This window comes from Salmo salar, chromosome 04, assembly GCF_965601325.2.
Source record: "Salmo salar chromosome 04, fSalSal1, whole genome shotgun sequence".
Classification (NCBI taxonomy): domain Eukaryota; kingdom Metazoa; phylum Chordata; class Actinopteri; order Salmoniformes; family Salmonidae; genus Salmo; species Salmo salar.
This window is the reverse complement of record NC_138294.1, coordinates 55,741,651-55,755,200: the sequence shown is the minus strand read 5'-3', so window position 1 is coordinate 55,755,200 and position 13,550 is coordinate 55,741,651. Positions and strand designations below refer to the sequence as shown.

At 41.3% G+C, this 13,550-nt stretch overlaps 3 protein-coding genes across 5 annotated transcripts; 1 reads left to right on the top strand and 2 right to left on the bottom strand.

Annotated features, from left to right (window-relative positions):
- Nucleotides 1–624: 624 nt before the first annotated feature.
- On the bottom strand, nucleotides 625–2,073 carry sdhaf1 (succinate dehydrogenase complex assembly factor 1). Of its 2 annotated transcripts, XM_014196596.3 has the most exons (2): nucleotides 1,816–2,073; nucleotides 625–1,362 (listed from the first exon to the last, which is right to left on the bottom strand). In XM_014196596.3, the coding sequence occupies exon 2, from the start codon at nucleotides 1,328–1,330 to the stop codon at nucleotides 989–991; it is 342 nt and encodes a 113-aa protein (XP_014052071.1). In that variant the 5' UTR covers nucleotides 1,331–1,362; nucleotides 1,816–2,073; the 3' UTR covers nucleotides 625–988.
- Nucleotides 2,074–3,507: 1,434 nt separating this feature from the next.
- Nucleotides 3,508–12,466, bottom strand: LOC106603340 (glutaminyl-peptide cyclotransferase). 2 transcript variants are annotated; one of them, XM_045717046.2, is made up of 7 exons: nucleotides 10,809–12,466; nucleotides 10,358–10,504; nucleotides 9,882–10,184; nucleotides 9,224–9,385; nucleotides 9,022–9,121; nucleotides 8,571–8,617; nucleotides 3,508–5,890 (listed from the first exon to the last, which is right to left on the bottom strand). In XM_045717046.2, exons 1-7 carry the CDS (start codon nucleotides 11,040–11,042, stop codon nucleotides 5,870–5,872), a joined length of 1,014 nt encoding a protein of 337 aa, XP_045573002.1. In that variant the 5' UTR covers nucleotides 11,043–12,466; the 3' UTR covers nucleotides 3,508–5,869. The 2 variants fall into 2 exon arrangements, with proteins under 2 accessions (XP_045573002.1, XP_045573001.1); XM_045717045.2 differs by having other exon boundaries at nucleotides 8,501–8,617; nucleotides 10,809–12,463.
- LOC106603338 (uncharacterized) lies at nucleotides 11,960–13,532 on the top strand. Its single transcript, XM_082973814.1, has 8 exons — nucleotides 11,960–12,014; nucleotides 12,137–12,167; nucleotides 12,461–12,512; nucleotides 12,633–12,735; nucleotides 12,900–13,011; nucleotides 13,105–13,218; nucleotides 13,397–13,477; nucleotides 13,522–13,532. The coding sequence occupies exons 3-8, from the start codon at nucleotides 12,469–12,471 to the stop codon at nucleotides 13,530–13,532; spliced, it is 465 nt and encodes a 154-aa protein (XP_082829940.1). The 5' UTR covers nucleotides 11,960–12,014; nucleotides 12,137–12,167; nucleotides 12,461–12,468.
- The last annotated feature ends 18 nt before the right edge of the window (nucleotides 13,533–13,550 follow it).

The following is a 13,550-nucleotide window of genomic DNA, read 5'->3' as shown; positions in this document are numbered from 1 at the left end:
GAGGAGAGAGGACACGAGGAGTCAAGGAAATGCAATTGAGATATTCCTCTATAGTAGACCCTACACACCTGAGAGGATTTGACAGGTGCAACCAATATGCTAATAGCTGCACCTTGCCCTCTCGTATGCTAGGTGGAAGTTTCACCATATTGCTTATACCAAACAAATAATTTCAGATTTCCACAAGTGCATAGGGAGTATGGTCAAGGGTTCAATTTGGGATTGGGTTTTTCGCTTGAGCTACTTTCTGGTTCTGACAGTGAATATCTAAATTAGTCAGGCATTTCTAATTTGTGTGATGCCACCTGTGAGTGGAAGGTAGCCTAGCAGTTAGAGCGTTGGGACAGCTACTGAAACATCGCTGGTTTGAATACCCAAGCCGATAGGGTGAAAAATCTTAAGCAAGGCACTTAACCCTAATTTGCTCCAGGGGCGCCATACTACTATGGCTGACCCTATAAAACAACATATTTCACTTCACCTATCTGGTATATGTGACAATACATGTTTATTTACCGTACATTTCATGAGCATTATATAATGCCATTACTTGACCTCTTGTGACACGTAAGCATATAATAGTATTAGCTAGACCTTTAAAATAATAGTCAAATTCACTTCTCATACTGATGATATCGTCTTTAATCCAAAACACTCAACAGGTTAATGTAGCTAGATGAAAGTAAGTATTTTACAACAATGACCAGAGCAACTGGTCTGCTCAACCCAACAAACTCACTGGCCAGAGACTGTTTTAAAAATGTTCATCCTCATCATCAGTGGTGTCCACCTCTCTGACAGAGGACAATAGTGCTGTCATACAGTTCAGATCCATGGCCATTGCTTAGGACAATGACTGCGCTCACTCAGCTGCAGATTGAAAGGAGTAGTAATCTGACTAGTGAACGACTGTAATTACATAACGGATGATGATGTATCCAGCTAGAGTTAGCTACAACAGAGGCTGTAGAGAAGGAAATGGTTTAGGTCATCTCTCTGCTTTAGGTTTGGAGAAAGTTCCTAGTTGCTTTGTGTTCACATCTTTCAGCTGGTCTAGCTGTCTCTGTCCGCGCCGGTAAAGATATTCTATGTGCATGACATCAGTCTTCTTGATGTGGGAGTTCTCTCGGAACTCATCCCGGATCCTGGGTAGAAAGCCTGGCTTGTCCTGGCCAGCACGCAGGAACTGGCGGTACAGAGACAACACCTGTTTCTGCAGCTTACTGTGGCGTACCATGGTGTGGAACACAGGGCACCAGCAACACAGATGACCAGGGAAGAGGACTGACCAGAGGATAGAGAATGAAGCAGCCTCACCATCACAACCCATGCATCAGGGTATAGATGAAGTGTCTCCTACACCTATGGGAGAAAGACATCACAGTGGCTGGTGAAACAATGATATCTGGCCATGTTAGTTGTCATTATAAATATTATCTTATGGTTATAGGTGTGTTGCTGAAGAAACACTATACGGTCCTAAATAATTCATTAGCCTCATGACAGCCCATGAAACCAATATCCCTGATGATAAATAAACTCAGTATGGACAGTCAGGGATCGAACTCATCCCAGGCAGTGGACAGTAACGTTACAGGAACAGTATTATATTAGTGAGTCACATCAATAAAACTTCTAGCTAGTGGCTAACCTACACAAACCACAAAGTTTAACACTTTACAAGACATTCCACATACAGGCTGATACTAAAACACCACAATATGGTTTAAAGTCAAGTAGCTAGATACTAGCTAGCTAGTCGACTTTACTTGGCTAGAACTGCTAGCTAGCTAGCTAACCAGCCAACTAACCTACCTTGACAGTCAGTGTCAACTTCGAAAATACAGTAACTTTGCCTGCCTTTGATAGTGAAATGCGTCTCATATCAAGTGTCAACCTCACATTAATAACCAATTTACCACTTAAACCGTTTGAGGAACATATTGCTAAAAGACTAGCTAGCTAATACAGCACGACCTTTATGATAACTCATGTTAGCTATGTATCAAAGACAGTACAGTATGAAGATAGGCCAAAACTGCTTCCCCATATCAGACTTCTAGGCGATGTCACCACGACGTTTGCTCGCTAAACTCATGCGTATAATAACGTCATGTGCAGGCGGGTCATTCCATTCTTGAGATGCCATGTGGACCTCAAAACTTTTAGAGGAAAAAAATAAACAATATATTAAATAGTATTCTAAGAGAAAATGGACATGTTTGACTTTCAGAAAAAGAAATTGGTCAAGCTCAGGCATTTACAAAAATATTGGGTGCATTTTCCAATTTGTTAGGTGCATAATCCTAACAGGGTGGGAATTTTGAGCCTAAATTAGCCATAGCTCTGTGATTGAGCGAGATTGAGTTAGCTAGCAAAATGGTGAACACTTGAACAGGATTTTAACTTCTCTATCAAACATATTTACATTTTCTCCATAATCTAGCCTAACATGGTTGACATTTATGAGTGGGACATACAGACTAACAACTGAGTGTTTATATTTATTGAGCTTTGCACAATAGTTTTCCCACCAAAGAAATTACGACAATTCCTAAATGTGGTGTCATTGTAGGAAGGGGTTGTTTTCTTAAATGGAGAATTACAACAAACTAACAGGGTGGAAAGTGATCAGGGAAAATCTTAAATAAAATAATAAATACAATAATTATGAAAAATACTTTATTGATGAAAGATACTTTAACTAGGACTAGTAAATAATGAAGAAAGATGTTAAACATTTTATTATTTTATGGCATATTTATTGTGGAAGTAGATAAATAACAACTGGGGTCATGACAAAAACGCCAACATCCACTGACAAAAAAACTAGCATAACTCCCTTTCAGGATCCATATTTTGATATTTTTAAGGTAAAGGACACCTGACCTTATATTTAAAGCCTTTTGGAATCCACACATTACACTAAGTAAAACAGAAAAGGTACCGAAAAGTAGGAATGACCCAGGCCGTAAGTTCAAAGGCACTCCATCGATATAAAATTGTTTTTGACGAAGATGAAAACGTGTCAGTTTGTCACTTTCACGAGGTTGGAGTAATAACATGTTAAACTCGTTGAGGCATTGGCTCGAATCTACGTTGTGCCTTTAGATTTCGAGAAAATGAACAACTAAGGAACCATTTTTCACTTCTCAAACCCCGGACTGGGCTGATTTTCCCAAAAGCATCGTAGCACTAAAAGTATATTTCGTTTCAATGTAATTAAGATGGTTAGTGCTACGAAAGCCAGGCCTGGTCTGTTTCGCAAGCGTTCCCGGAAGTCTCTCCATGTTGCGCCTCTGAGTTTAGAAACTCTATGTTTAAAATGTTTATGTTACGAAAGCCAAAGGCGACGGAGTTGTTGCGTTGGGTGTTAGTTACACTGCCCTCTATTGGCTTGGATGTCTCACCTCACAATTTTGCTGTCAGCTCAGTACAGGCTCAAATGTTGGGGTGAACTTAACATGTTTCAACACATTTCTCACATATTAAATTAAACAAATCAAACAAGTTTATACTTTTTATTTAGGAAAACATTCTGTGTGGAGTTCTATGCTATCATTCATTTCATATACATTTTTCATACAGTTCAATAATAATACATACATAATTAAAGTATGAGGCGATGTCAGATAGTAGTGCAATACAATATTGGGTTGAGGGTTGAGGTACAGAATAGCCTCAAATCAATATTTCACATAGGAGATGGCATGACTCCAATGGAAGCCTGGGTGCATGCCTGTTCTGCATGAACCATTCTGAGTGCTTTGTTTCTTTCGGCAAAACAATTATAAGACATGTTGGCTAGCAGAAATAGACTGTCAGCCAGGCTATGTAACAACACTGTGACAGTTACAGCATCCATTCACACAGTCTGGTTCATTCAGTATAATAATGTTGTCACTGAGTTCCCTGTAGCAAGTATTGCGCATAAAATAGTTTCTTATTATGCATTATTAGATTCTGCTGGCTGACAACTTATCATGTGAAAGCCATTGTTGTGCTACAATGGTGGATGCATACAGTTCACAATAATCATACTTTTCAATTGAGTTATTATCGCTTTTTGACCAGTTAACTGGTGGATGCGACTCTTTCAGTATACAAATAATATGTGACACATTGGCACTGAACCTAGTATTACTTCTAGATAAATATCTCTACATATCATAATGCTCAATATACAAAGTCATACCAATACATTTGATTCATCTTTATCTTTATCTTCATCCTAATACATAGTACATGTATTTCAACAAACAGAGCTGGAACTGTTGGGTCTATGTAATATCGGAAGCATAACTTCGTATTACTTGCATAAGCTACTTTAAGATACTTCAGAAAGTATTCATACCCCTTGACTTATTTCATATTTTGTTGTGTTACAGCCTGAATTCAATATGGATTAAATCGGGGGATTTTCTCACCCATCTACACACAATACCCCATAATGACACATTTTTGCTAATTTATTGAAAATGAAATAGAGAAATATCTAATTTACATAAGAATTCACACCCGAGTCAATACTTTGCAGAACCACCTTTGGCAGCGATTACAGCTGTCAGTCTTTCTGGGTAAGTCTCTAAGAGCTTTGCACTCATGGATTGTACAATATTTTCACATTATTCTTAAAAAAATTATTCAAGCTCTGTCTAGTTGGTTGTTGATCATTGCTAAACAGCCATTTTCAAGTCTTGCCATAGATTTCCAAGTAAATTTAAGTCAAAACTGTAACTCGGCCACTCAGGAACATTCAATGTCATCTTGGTAAGCAACTCCTGTGTAGATTTGGCCTTGTGTTTTAGGTTATTGTCCTGCTGAAAGGTGAATTAATCTCCCAGTGTCTGGTGGAAAGCAGGTTGAACCAGGTTTTCATCTAGGATTTTGCCTGTGCTTAGCTACATTCTGTTTCTTTTTATCCTGAAAAAGGGTTGAATACTTATTGACTCAAGATATTTCAGCTTTTAATTTGTAATTCATTTGCAACATTTAAAAAAATATATAATTCCACTTTGATATTATGGGGTATTGTAGGTAGGCTAGTGGCAAATAAAAAATCAAAATTTAATCAATTTTAAATTCAGGCTGTAACACAACAAAATGTGAAAAAGTCAAGGGGTGTGAATTCTTTCTGAAGGCACTGTTAATACACAATTATATCCCATATAATCTAGCACTTCCCAAAGCACATCTTTATTGCTATATTATTACTGGACTGTCTGTCCTAAACATATAAGTGATTTTGGGGGAACAAATATGTACAGTAATGTCTGTATATCACCTCTTTTTTAGCATTTTAATCTTTTTCATCCACATGATCTAGCTTGAACTTCCCTCATTGGGAAACCCTATATCTTCTAGTGTTCACAACCTCATTTACCGAATGTATTGACAAAAGGCACCTAATCAAGTTTATCATTCTGTTTTTGCATAAGTCTGAGTTCCACGTGGATTATGGGAATGAGAGGGACAGGGTATATAAAAGGCCTCTATAATCACAATCCTAATTTCAACCGTTTTCTAGTATGGCTCCAGAATGGATAGAAAAAACAACACCAAGACTACTAGGGTATCAATTCTAGAATGAGGGATATAGGTGATGTAGAAAAAAGGCATGGTGTGATAGGACTTTGATTGTAAATTGATTATGTGGGAGAGTAGCTGGTATGCGGCTGAGTGATTGTGGCATAAAGTCTAAAGGATACATGTCTATGAGCAACAGTAACAGGAGAAAACGTCAGTCAGAGTCCTATGTATTCAGCCAGGAACACTACTAGCACCTTGGTGAGGTTCTCGATAGTCTGAGAATGGATGTGTTCCGCTGTGTCCTCCAGAGTGTGCATAAAGGAAGGGAAGGGCGTTGTGATCATGTGTAGGACTGGAACCCCTGCAGGCATAGAGGGGAGTGGGTGGGAATGGCAGAAAGACAGGGGAGGGGAGAAGACCAATGAGATAGGGGAGAGTGTAGGGGATGACAGAGGTTAATAGAGGTAGAGAGAAAAAAGGCAGATGGTAGATTAAGTTCTACAGGGATAAAACTAAAGCAGAGGGAGGACACCACTCTCTGCAGACACAGTACAGTCATAAGGTCATAGTCTAATCAGCTGTGTAGATATCAGTGGCCATTTAAGATTAAGGAGGACGCTCTTTTTTTTAATGAGCATGGCCTTATTTCTATTACAGAATATTGGATGACTGTCTTTCATATTCCATTCACCCAGTTCAATGTAACATTGATAGGTTTAGGCTACTACATGATACTCAAATCTTCCCTATACCCATCATGAGGTTGCTACAACCTAGCCCACAAATGAAGTTTATAACGTAGGTGCAAAGGTCGAAAGACAAATTGGAGCAATGCCTGAATCTTGCTAATCTAGAGTGTAATCATTAGTCCAAACAGTTGCAAAACTAAAACGAGAGTTTCTAGTGGACAAATTCAGGTAGGTCCATCCCCGTTTCATTCCGTTTGCTTCCGTTTAAGAAACGTCTTGCAACAGAATTGGCGGAATAAATACACCCCTGTTCACCCACACTGTCACACCCTGATCAGTTTCACCTGTCCTTGTTATTGTCTCCACCTCCTCCAGGTGTCGCTTGTTATCCCTGGTGTATTTATCCCTGTGTTTCCTGTCTCTCTATGACAGTTTGTCTTGTATGTTCCAAGTCAGCCAGAGTGTTTTTTCCCGTGCTCATGCCTTTTCTATTCTCTTTTACTAGTCCTCCCGGTTTTGACCTTTGCCTGTTTTCTGGACTCTGTACCTGCCTGCCTGACCATTCTGCCTGCCCTGACCTCGAGCCTGCCTGCTACACTGTACCTCCTGGACTCTGAACTGGTTTTGACTTTTTGCCTGTCCACGACCATTCTCTTGCCTACCCCTTTTGGATATAATAAATATCAAGGACTCAAACCATCTGCATCTGGGTCTCGCCTTGTGCCCTTATAAGCACACACAGTTCACTTTCATAGCAGCCATACAAACAGCATCATCACATTTACACGCTCTCTTCTCATATTTTCCCTTCGCTTGTGGAGTTCAGTGCACAACAAAACAGCTGTCTGTGCCCATGTGAAAAAAACCTCTCCAAGGCAAACCTTCATACCATAACTGCTACACACAGCTTACATCGTTGTCACCATATTATCTAACTTCATAGTCAATATAGCTACTATAACTAACACGTTAGTAAACCCACAATCCAATCCATGTGTACAATCACGCAGTAGTGTACAACAAGCAGTTTAGCAGTTACACCGGCGGGCCCCAGTGACAATACACTTATAAAACCGAAAGCTCACCTTGAATTGGATGTATCGGATAGCCTTAGCCAGCTAGCTAACATAAATATCATTCCTCTCTGTTTGAGTCAGGTTGTTGAAGATGCTAAATTACCTGCATTAGCTAGTGTAAGTCAAAGTGAAACTGAAAGAAAAAAATATATTTCGCTCTGCTGCTTCTCCTTAATTTTGTACAAAATTAATTTGTTCAAAACTGTTCAACTATTGTCATTCTCTCTCTTTGAGGCAACTACTCACCACATTTTATGCACTGCAGTGCTAGCTAGCTGTAGCTTATGCTTTCACTACTAGATTCATTCTCTGATCCTTTGATTGGATGGACATGTCAGTTCATGCTGCAAGAGCTCTGATAGGTTGGAGGACGTCCCCCGGAAGTCATCATAATTACTGTATAAGTGTATGGAAGGGGGTGAGAACCATGAGCCTCCTAGGTTTTGTATTGAAGTCAATGTACCCAGAGGAGGACGGAAGCTAGCTGTTCTGCTACACCATGGTGCTACCCTACAGGCTACTGTAGACCTTCATTGCAAAACTGTGTTTTAATCAGTTATTTGGTGACGTGAATATATTTAGTATAGTTTTACCTAAAAAGGAGATCTTGCAATATGTATATTTTTGGGTGACTTGAGAAAAATGTCATAGAAATGTGAGTTATAGATTTGTCATACTCTAAGAAGCGGTAGATCTGTTCTATATGCGAAATTTCTATGCTTTTTGAGTCTTTTACATTCGGTTTTGTACACCATCTTTAAACAGTTGAAAATACAATGTTTTGGTTATGTAAAATATGTTTCACCACAGTTTAGATGGTACAATGAAACTCTACACCAGGGGTATTCAACTCTTACCCTACAAGGTCCGGAGCCTGCTGGTTTTCTGTTCTATCTGATAATTAAGTGCACATTGCAGTGGAAATTGCTTTGAGGGCTCTACACTATACTTCACATAAACTGAAATTAGGCGAACTATTCAAATTTTAGCAACCAGGAAATAGCCAAGCGATTTCCGCATAGTGCATCTTTAATGTTTCACTATAAAAATACATTTGAAATTCACTGAGTAGGATGGTCCTCCCCTTCCTCCTCTGAGGAGCCTCCACTTGTATATATTCATGGTGTACTGTTAAACGTCCATCCTTGTTATTCAGTAAATGTGCCCTCTAACCATCTGCCCATCTATGTGGGTGTGCTCTCTCACCCTGCTGGAGGAATGGCACATGGTCGTCCTCCACAGGGCCCAGGTTTATGTCCTTCCTGAAGTAGCTCACCTCTCTGGGGTGGGAGGACAGCAGACCCAGCTTATGGAGCCTCCTCTCTAGCAGACGGACATGACAGCCACCGCGGGCCATGGGGGGTGGAGGAGGGGTAAGCAAAGAGGAGAGAAAATAAAAAATGATGGAGGAAGAACAGCTCATTTCAGGTGTCTTATTACTTGTGCCTGAGTGGAATTATAGCCACATCAGCACTGCAGAGCCTGGTCCTGTATTAGCATGAGTCAGTCATCCACCTACCAAACTCTCTCTGCCTTGCTCCCTGGCTCTTTCTGTCATTCTAGTGTCCCTCTACCTCACTATCTCCATTACAATACGTTTTTGCCCCATTACGATTACAGTGAGCAATGAGCGTGATAATAATTCATTAATTTACCTGGCAATATAGCCAATTTTTGTGATACAGTATATGGAGTATACATTTTTAGAAGAGAGGTGGGGGCCGTACCTGCATATATGAGCTCATCAAACCAGCGTACAGTGTCGTCAAAGTGGTTGACAAACATAGGGTCAGGGGCACCAATCAGATCCAAAAGAACAAACAGGTCCTGCCATTCAACATACAGAACACTCAGCTAAGCAAAACATTAACTGCATACTACATAAGGCTTGGCAATGGAACATTGTAACAAACACTAACAAAGCCTCACCAAAGCATGTAACAGGGTGGTATGTTGGGCTCCTGGAGGGTGAGGTGTACGGGACATTTGGTCAGCAAGGTAACGTGAGCCGTACAGTGAGTCGGAGGGACTCGGCTGATCAAACGCCTCATTGCCATCAAAGAAGACCAACTGCAAAGTCACCTGTGACTTCTACCAGAGAGAAAAACAGACAGAAAGAAAGAACGATACAGTGGTTGGAGTGATACATTTTCTTGTAATATAACATATATGCTTAGAAAAAAATATTGGTCGAATAATATGTGACTATCATACAATATCCTTTAAAGTGCATTGCTTCTGATGCCAACATGGGAGATGTCCGGTGAGTGTTAATGATGTCTGTGCCTCAACCCATAAATGTCTGCACAGTTTAATTTGGATATAAATATTTGAATAATTGATGTGTGTGCATGGGTCAGACTCCAAATCTATAAATAGTCTGACATCCCGGGAGAGAGGCAAACACGTCAGAGGGTAGCCCAACCATACACTGAAGCCTCATCCTGTCATCAGTTTTCCGCAAATCCAACAATTTATATTCCCAGTGCAACCAGGAACTTTTAAAAGGATCTGTCAAGTCATCACTTTCATCCTTGCCCTCTGAAGCGTACCCTTGTCCTACAGTAGCAGAGCAGACAGTATTTACCTGTTGTTTTAGCACTTTCAGGTGGAAGTCCAGAGCAGTCACCAGCTCCAGTATCATGGCACAGGGGACGGCCGCGTCGCTGGCCCCTAGGAACCTCCTGAGAGGCCCGTCGGGGGTTTTGGAAGCTGGGAGCATAGCCTTGGAGTCGTAGTGGCAGGCCAGCAGCAGACGGCGTGGGGCCGAGGGGTCCAGGACTGCCAGCAGGTTGGAGAAGGTGATTATTCCCTTTGGGGTAGCAGAGTTAAAGGAGTCGACCTCCAACGACCAACCCGCTGACAGGAACTCGAGATGGCTGTAGATATGCTGTGGCAGTCACAGAAAAAACTGTGTGATTTTAATCTAAGGACATTATTTCAGAAAACAAAATGTTAATTGATACAATAACATGTAAGACTGGGATAAAGAGACACCAGTTCCACTTTAATTCCAGACGTTCTACCCTGATGTCTCTTGCTGGAGTCAGTAGAGTTCCTAACCTCACGCACCCTACGGCTGCCCCTGGTACCTGGCAGTCTCTCTACCAGGATGGGCCTCAGGAGAGAGTACCACAGTCTACCTGAATTCACCTGGCCCACCAGACGCTTGATCTGGGCCACAGTGGCCCGACGGGGGTTATGGGTCAACTGCAGAAAGGGAGGACAGCAGGAGAGAGGAGACAATTGCAGTAGTTTTTTCACATATGCATTTTGAAAACCGTCAGTCACCAGGCAGAAAATACTGTTGTTTATTGTGCAATCAAAGATCTGACTTGAGGTAAATTGTCTGCCATCAGTGAAGTGTATATAGTTGAACAGACTGGGTTAAGTGTTCCAGCTGGCTGGGGTATGTAGGCTGTAGCAAGACAGCAGCACCTAAAAAGTAGGCTACTCCTTAGGCTTAGTGCAATATTGGAAAACCGGAGGATGCCGTGCAGGATCCATCGCCTACCTTGTCCCTTATTAGGTCTGGCACACGAAATTGTGTGTTATCGTCCATATGAATACTGTCATCATCATCGCTTGTATCATTACTCGAGAAAGAAAATCCAAGTGTCAGAGCTATAGCCAGCATCCCACATAGGCATACGAGAAGCACCCGAACTCGGGACATCCGGAGCCGGTAGCAGCGTCCCAGTAGCAGCTTGGTGCCCGGAGAAGATCGGTGCTTCCGGGTGGTTCTCATAACTTGGAAGAACCGTTAGATTCACACATCAGTTCAGTCCGGTACAGAGCCTGTCTTAACTATGTGCGTTATAGTGCTTATGATTCCATGCTAGCGTATGGCAATGGAGAATAACGTCCATGACCGATTGAATTAATGAGGCCACTGGCTGCTTAGACTCGAGCCGAGCGTGGGCAAATAAACATGAAACAATTTATGACATCTATTATTTTCATTTAACACAATCTCATCAGGATAGGCTACAATTTAACAACAAGATACAGGCTATTTTACCTGAATGGCGCACTCACGCAGTCATGTTGGGACATACATGCAGCGGCGGATCTATCCAATCAAATCTATCAACCACTGAGGTATAATAAACTATCAACGTCCGCACTAATCGCGTATTGACCCCCTCCATATCGTCGTCGTTTCGTTATTGCCCCATTTTTAGTGCACACGCGGTGTTCTGTGTCTGCAGTTGATGCAAGAGCTCCGACCGCCTGCTTTGAAAATTGAACGCGAAAATGATTCAGGAGAAGGCTATCAATTGATGGAAAAATGAGACTGAAAAATGTGCCTTGTTTATTTGGAAGAAATTCTAAAAATGACAATAGACTAGAATTGAAAAAAAGTCACATGAATATGAATTTATATGTGTATTGTTCTGTCTATATCTGTATAATTGTACATTGCTGAACGAATTAATCAATGATTAATTTATTGATTGATTTCTACTGAACCAAACCACTGATTGGTTTGTCATGTAGGAAAAAATATTTCTGCATGGTAGCATTAGAATCACATTTCTTAAAAGTCTTAGAACGTTCAATGTACTCGCTAGGATAGGTCTGTGTCTAGCCAATGACCTGCCTCGTGCGAAGGGATTGGTCTTTTCTTAACCAATGAGGGGACATGACTAGCTGGCTAGAGAACAATTATTTAAAAAATAGATAGCCAACATTCTCTTCGCTGCTAAACTTCTTCTAAGTAAGTGACTGGCCATAAATTATCACTAACAATTATTTCCACAGATAGTCATATTTTTTATAGTGGCTAATAATTCAAATGTATATTTATCTTGCTTATCTCTGTTCACCCTTCATATACAGTCATTGGCTCGCCCTCGTTAACAAAAAACTGGTAAGTTACCCATAAAGTTAGCTGGATAGCTGGATTGCTAACTAGCTAGCTAACGTTATATCAATTTTGCTATGCAATTAGCTCAACGTAACTATGTTAATATATTTTAGTTCAAGCAGAGAGCAAGAGGCGAAGCATGTAGATAGACACTCGTTGGTTAAAGGCGTGATAATAATTAGCTAGACTGATGGATGGCAAACTTCAGCTGGCTAACTTAACTGGCTAGCAAACTAACGTTACCGCGCAAGGGACTGTGAACGTTAATTTTGCATCTTTGACGCCCCCTGTGGCAGATTTGAGCATGGCACAAGGACCCGCAGGCAGAGACGCGACTCGCAGGAAAAGGTACTTTTAGCTACTTAAATGGCCTGTTGCACGTCACTGTCAAAAATAATGAGAAAAGAGACTTGAAGACATCATTAAAATGATCTACTGTAGCTAAGTAATGGGTACATTATCTTACAGTAAGGATCAGCTGGACTGGAGCACATGCTGGAGCAACAGTCTGAAAGAGATTGCAGGCCTCCTGCCCATATCTAAGCCTAGGAATGGCCGAGGACTCACCAAGGTTTGTGCACGGACGATCTTGATTTAATTGTATTAATGGATTCCCTGTATGAGTATTTGTGTCCGTATGTGGGTGCATGGCTACAGTATGTCTGAATACAGTACAGTTACATTATGTGGGTGGGTGTTTCTGTGTATGTTGTCTCACCTCTAATCTATCTTCAGAAGGAGACTCTGGTCCACATGCTGCGCTATTTTGACTTTCTTCAGAGTAGGATCCAGACCCTGCAGAGCCGCTTGCCCCCCCACTGCATCCCCAAACAGGATCCCGACACAGGTACAACCTCAGCCAAGCATCAAGACAAGTACAGACTACATACCTGACTTTCATATCAATACATTTACACTGTATGTGTGTGTGCGTGCACAGGGTCTGAGAGTGAAGAGAACACCCTCTCTGAGCCCTGCAGCCCCCCTCACACTCTAAAGGCCAAGCGCAAATATGTTTGCAGCCGTTCCCGCAAGAGACCTGCCCCCACCTCAGGTACCAGACCTACACCTCCCCTCAACTACCCAAGACATTATGTTCAACATTGTCAAAGACTGTTGTAAGGTGACGAGAGTAGTTCTGTTAGTTACATCAAGTATGATTACAAACTCTTGTTTTGTGTATAATAACATCACACTAACCAGAATGTTGCTTTTCTGTTTTCTTAACTCAGAGGTGAAGGCAGACCTTCAGGTGAACAGAAGGAGGTTGTACAAAGCTGTAGCCAATGGAAAAATAGTTTACCCAGAGGAGGGTGTGTCTGTCCCCATGTGGGGTGTGCATTCTGATTGGTCAGAGCTCCAGTCTAGTGATAGCCATGGGGCGTG

What these genes read in the sequence shown, in the direction of transcription:
- sdhaf1 (XM_014196596.3), bottom strand. Translation starts at nt 1,330, where the DNA reads ATGGGTTGTGATGGTGAGGCTGCTTCATTCTCTATCCTCTGGTCAGTC.
- LOC106603340 (XM_045717045.2), bottom strand. Translation starts at nt 11,042, where the DNA reads ATGAGAACCACCCGGAAGCACCGATCTTCTCCGGGCACCAAGCTGCTA. An exon ending in GCAGCCGTAGGGTGCGTGAG is followed by an intron (nt 10,185 to 10,357) that starts GTTAGGAACTCT and finishes TGACTGCCACAG; the next exon opens with CATATCTACAGCCATCTCGA. An exon ending in TGATGAGCTCATATATGCAG is followed by an intron (nt 8,618 to 9,021) that starts GTACGGCCCCCA and finishes TCCGTCTGCTAG; the next exon opens with AGAGGAGGCTCCATAAGCTG.
- LOC106603338 (XM_082973814.1), top strand. Translation starts at nt 12,469, where the DNA reads ATGGCACAAGGACCCGCAGGCAGAGACGCGACTCGCAGGAAAAG. An exon ending in GACGCGACTCGCAGGAAAAG is followed by an intron (nt 12,513 to 12,632) that starts GTACTTTTAGCT and finishes ATTATCTTACAG; the next exon opens with TAAGGATCAGCTGGACTGGA. An exon ending in ATGGCCGAGGACTCACCAAG is followed by an intron (nt 12,736 to 12,899) that starts GTTTGTGCACGG and finishes ATCTATCTTCAG; the next exon opens with AAGGAGACTCTGGTCCACAT.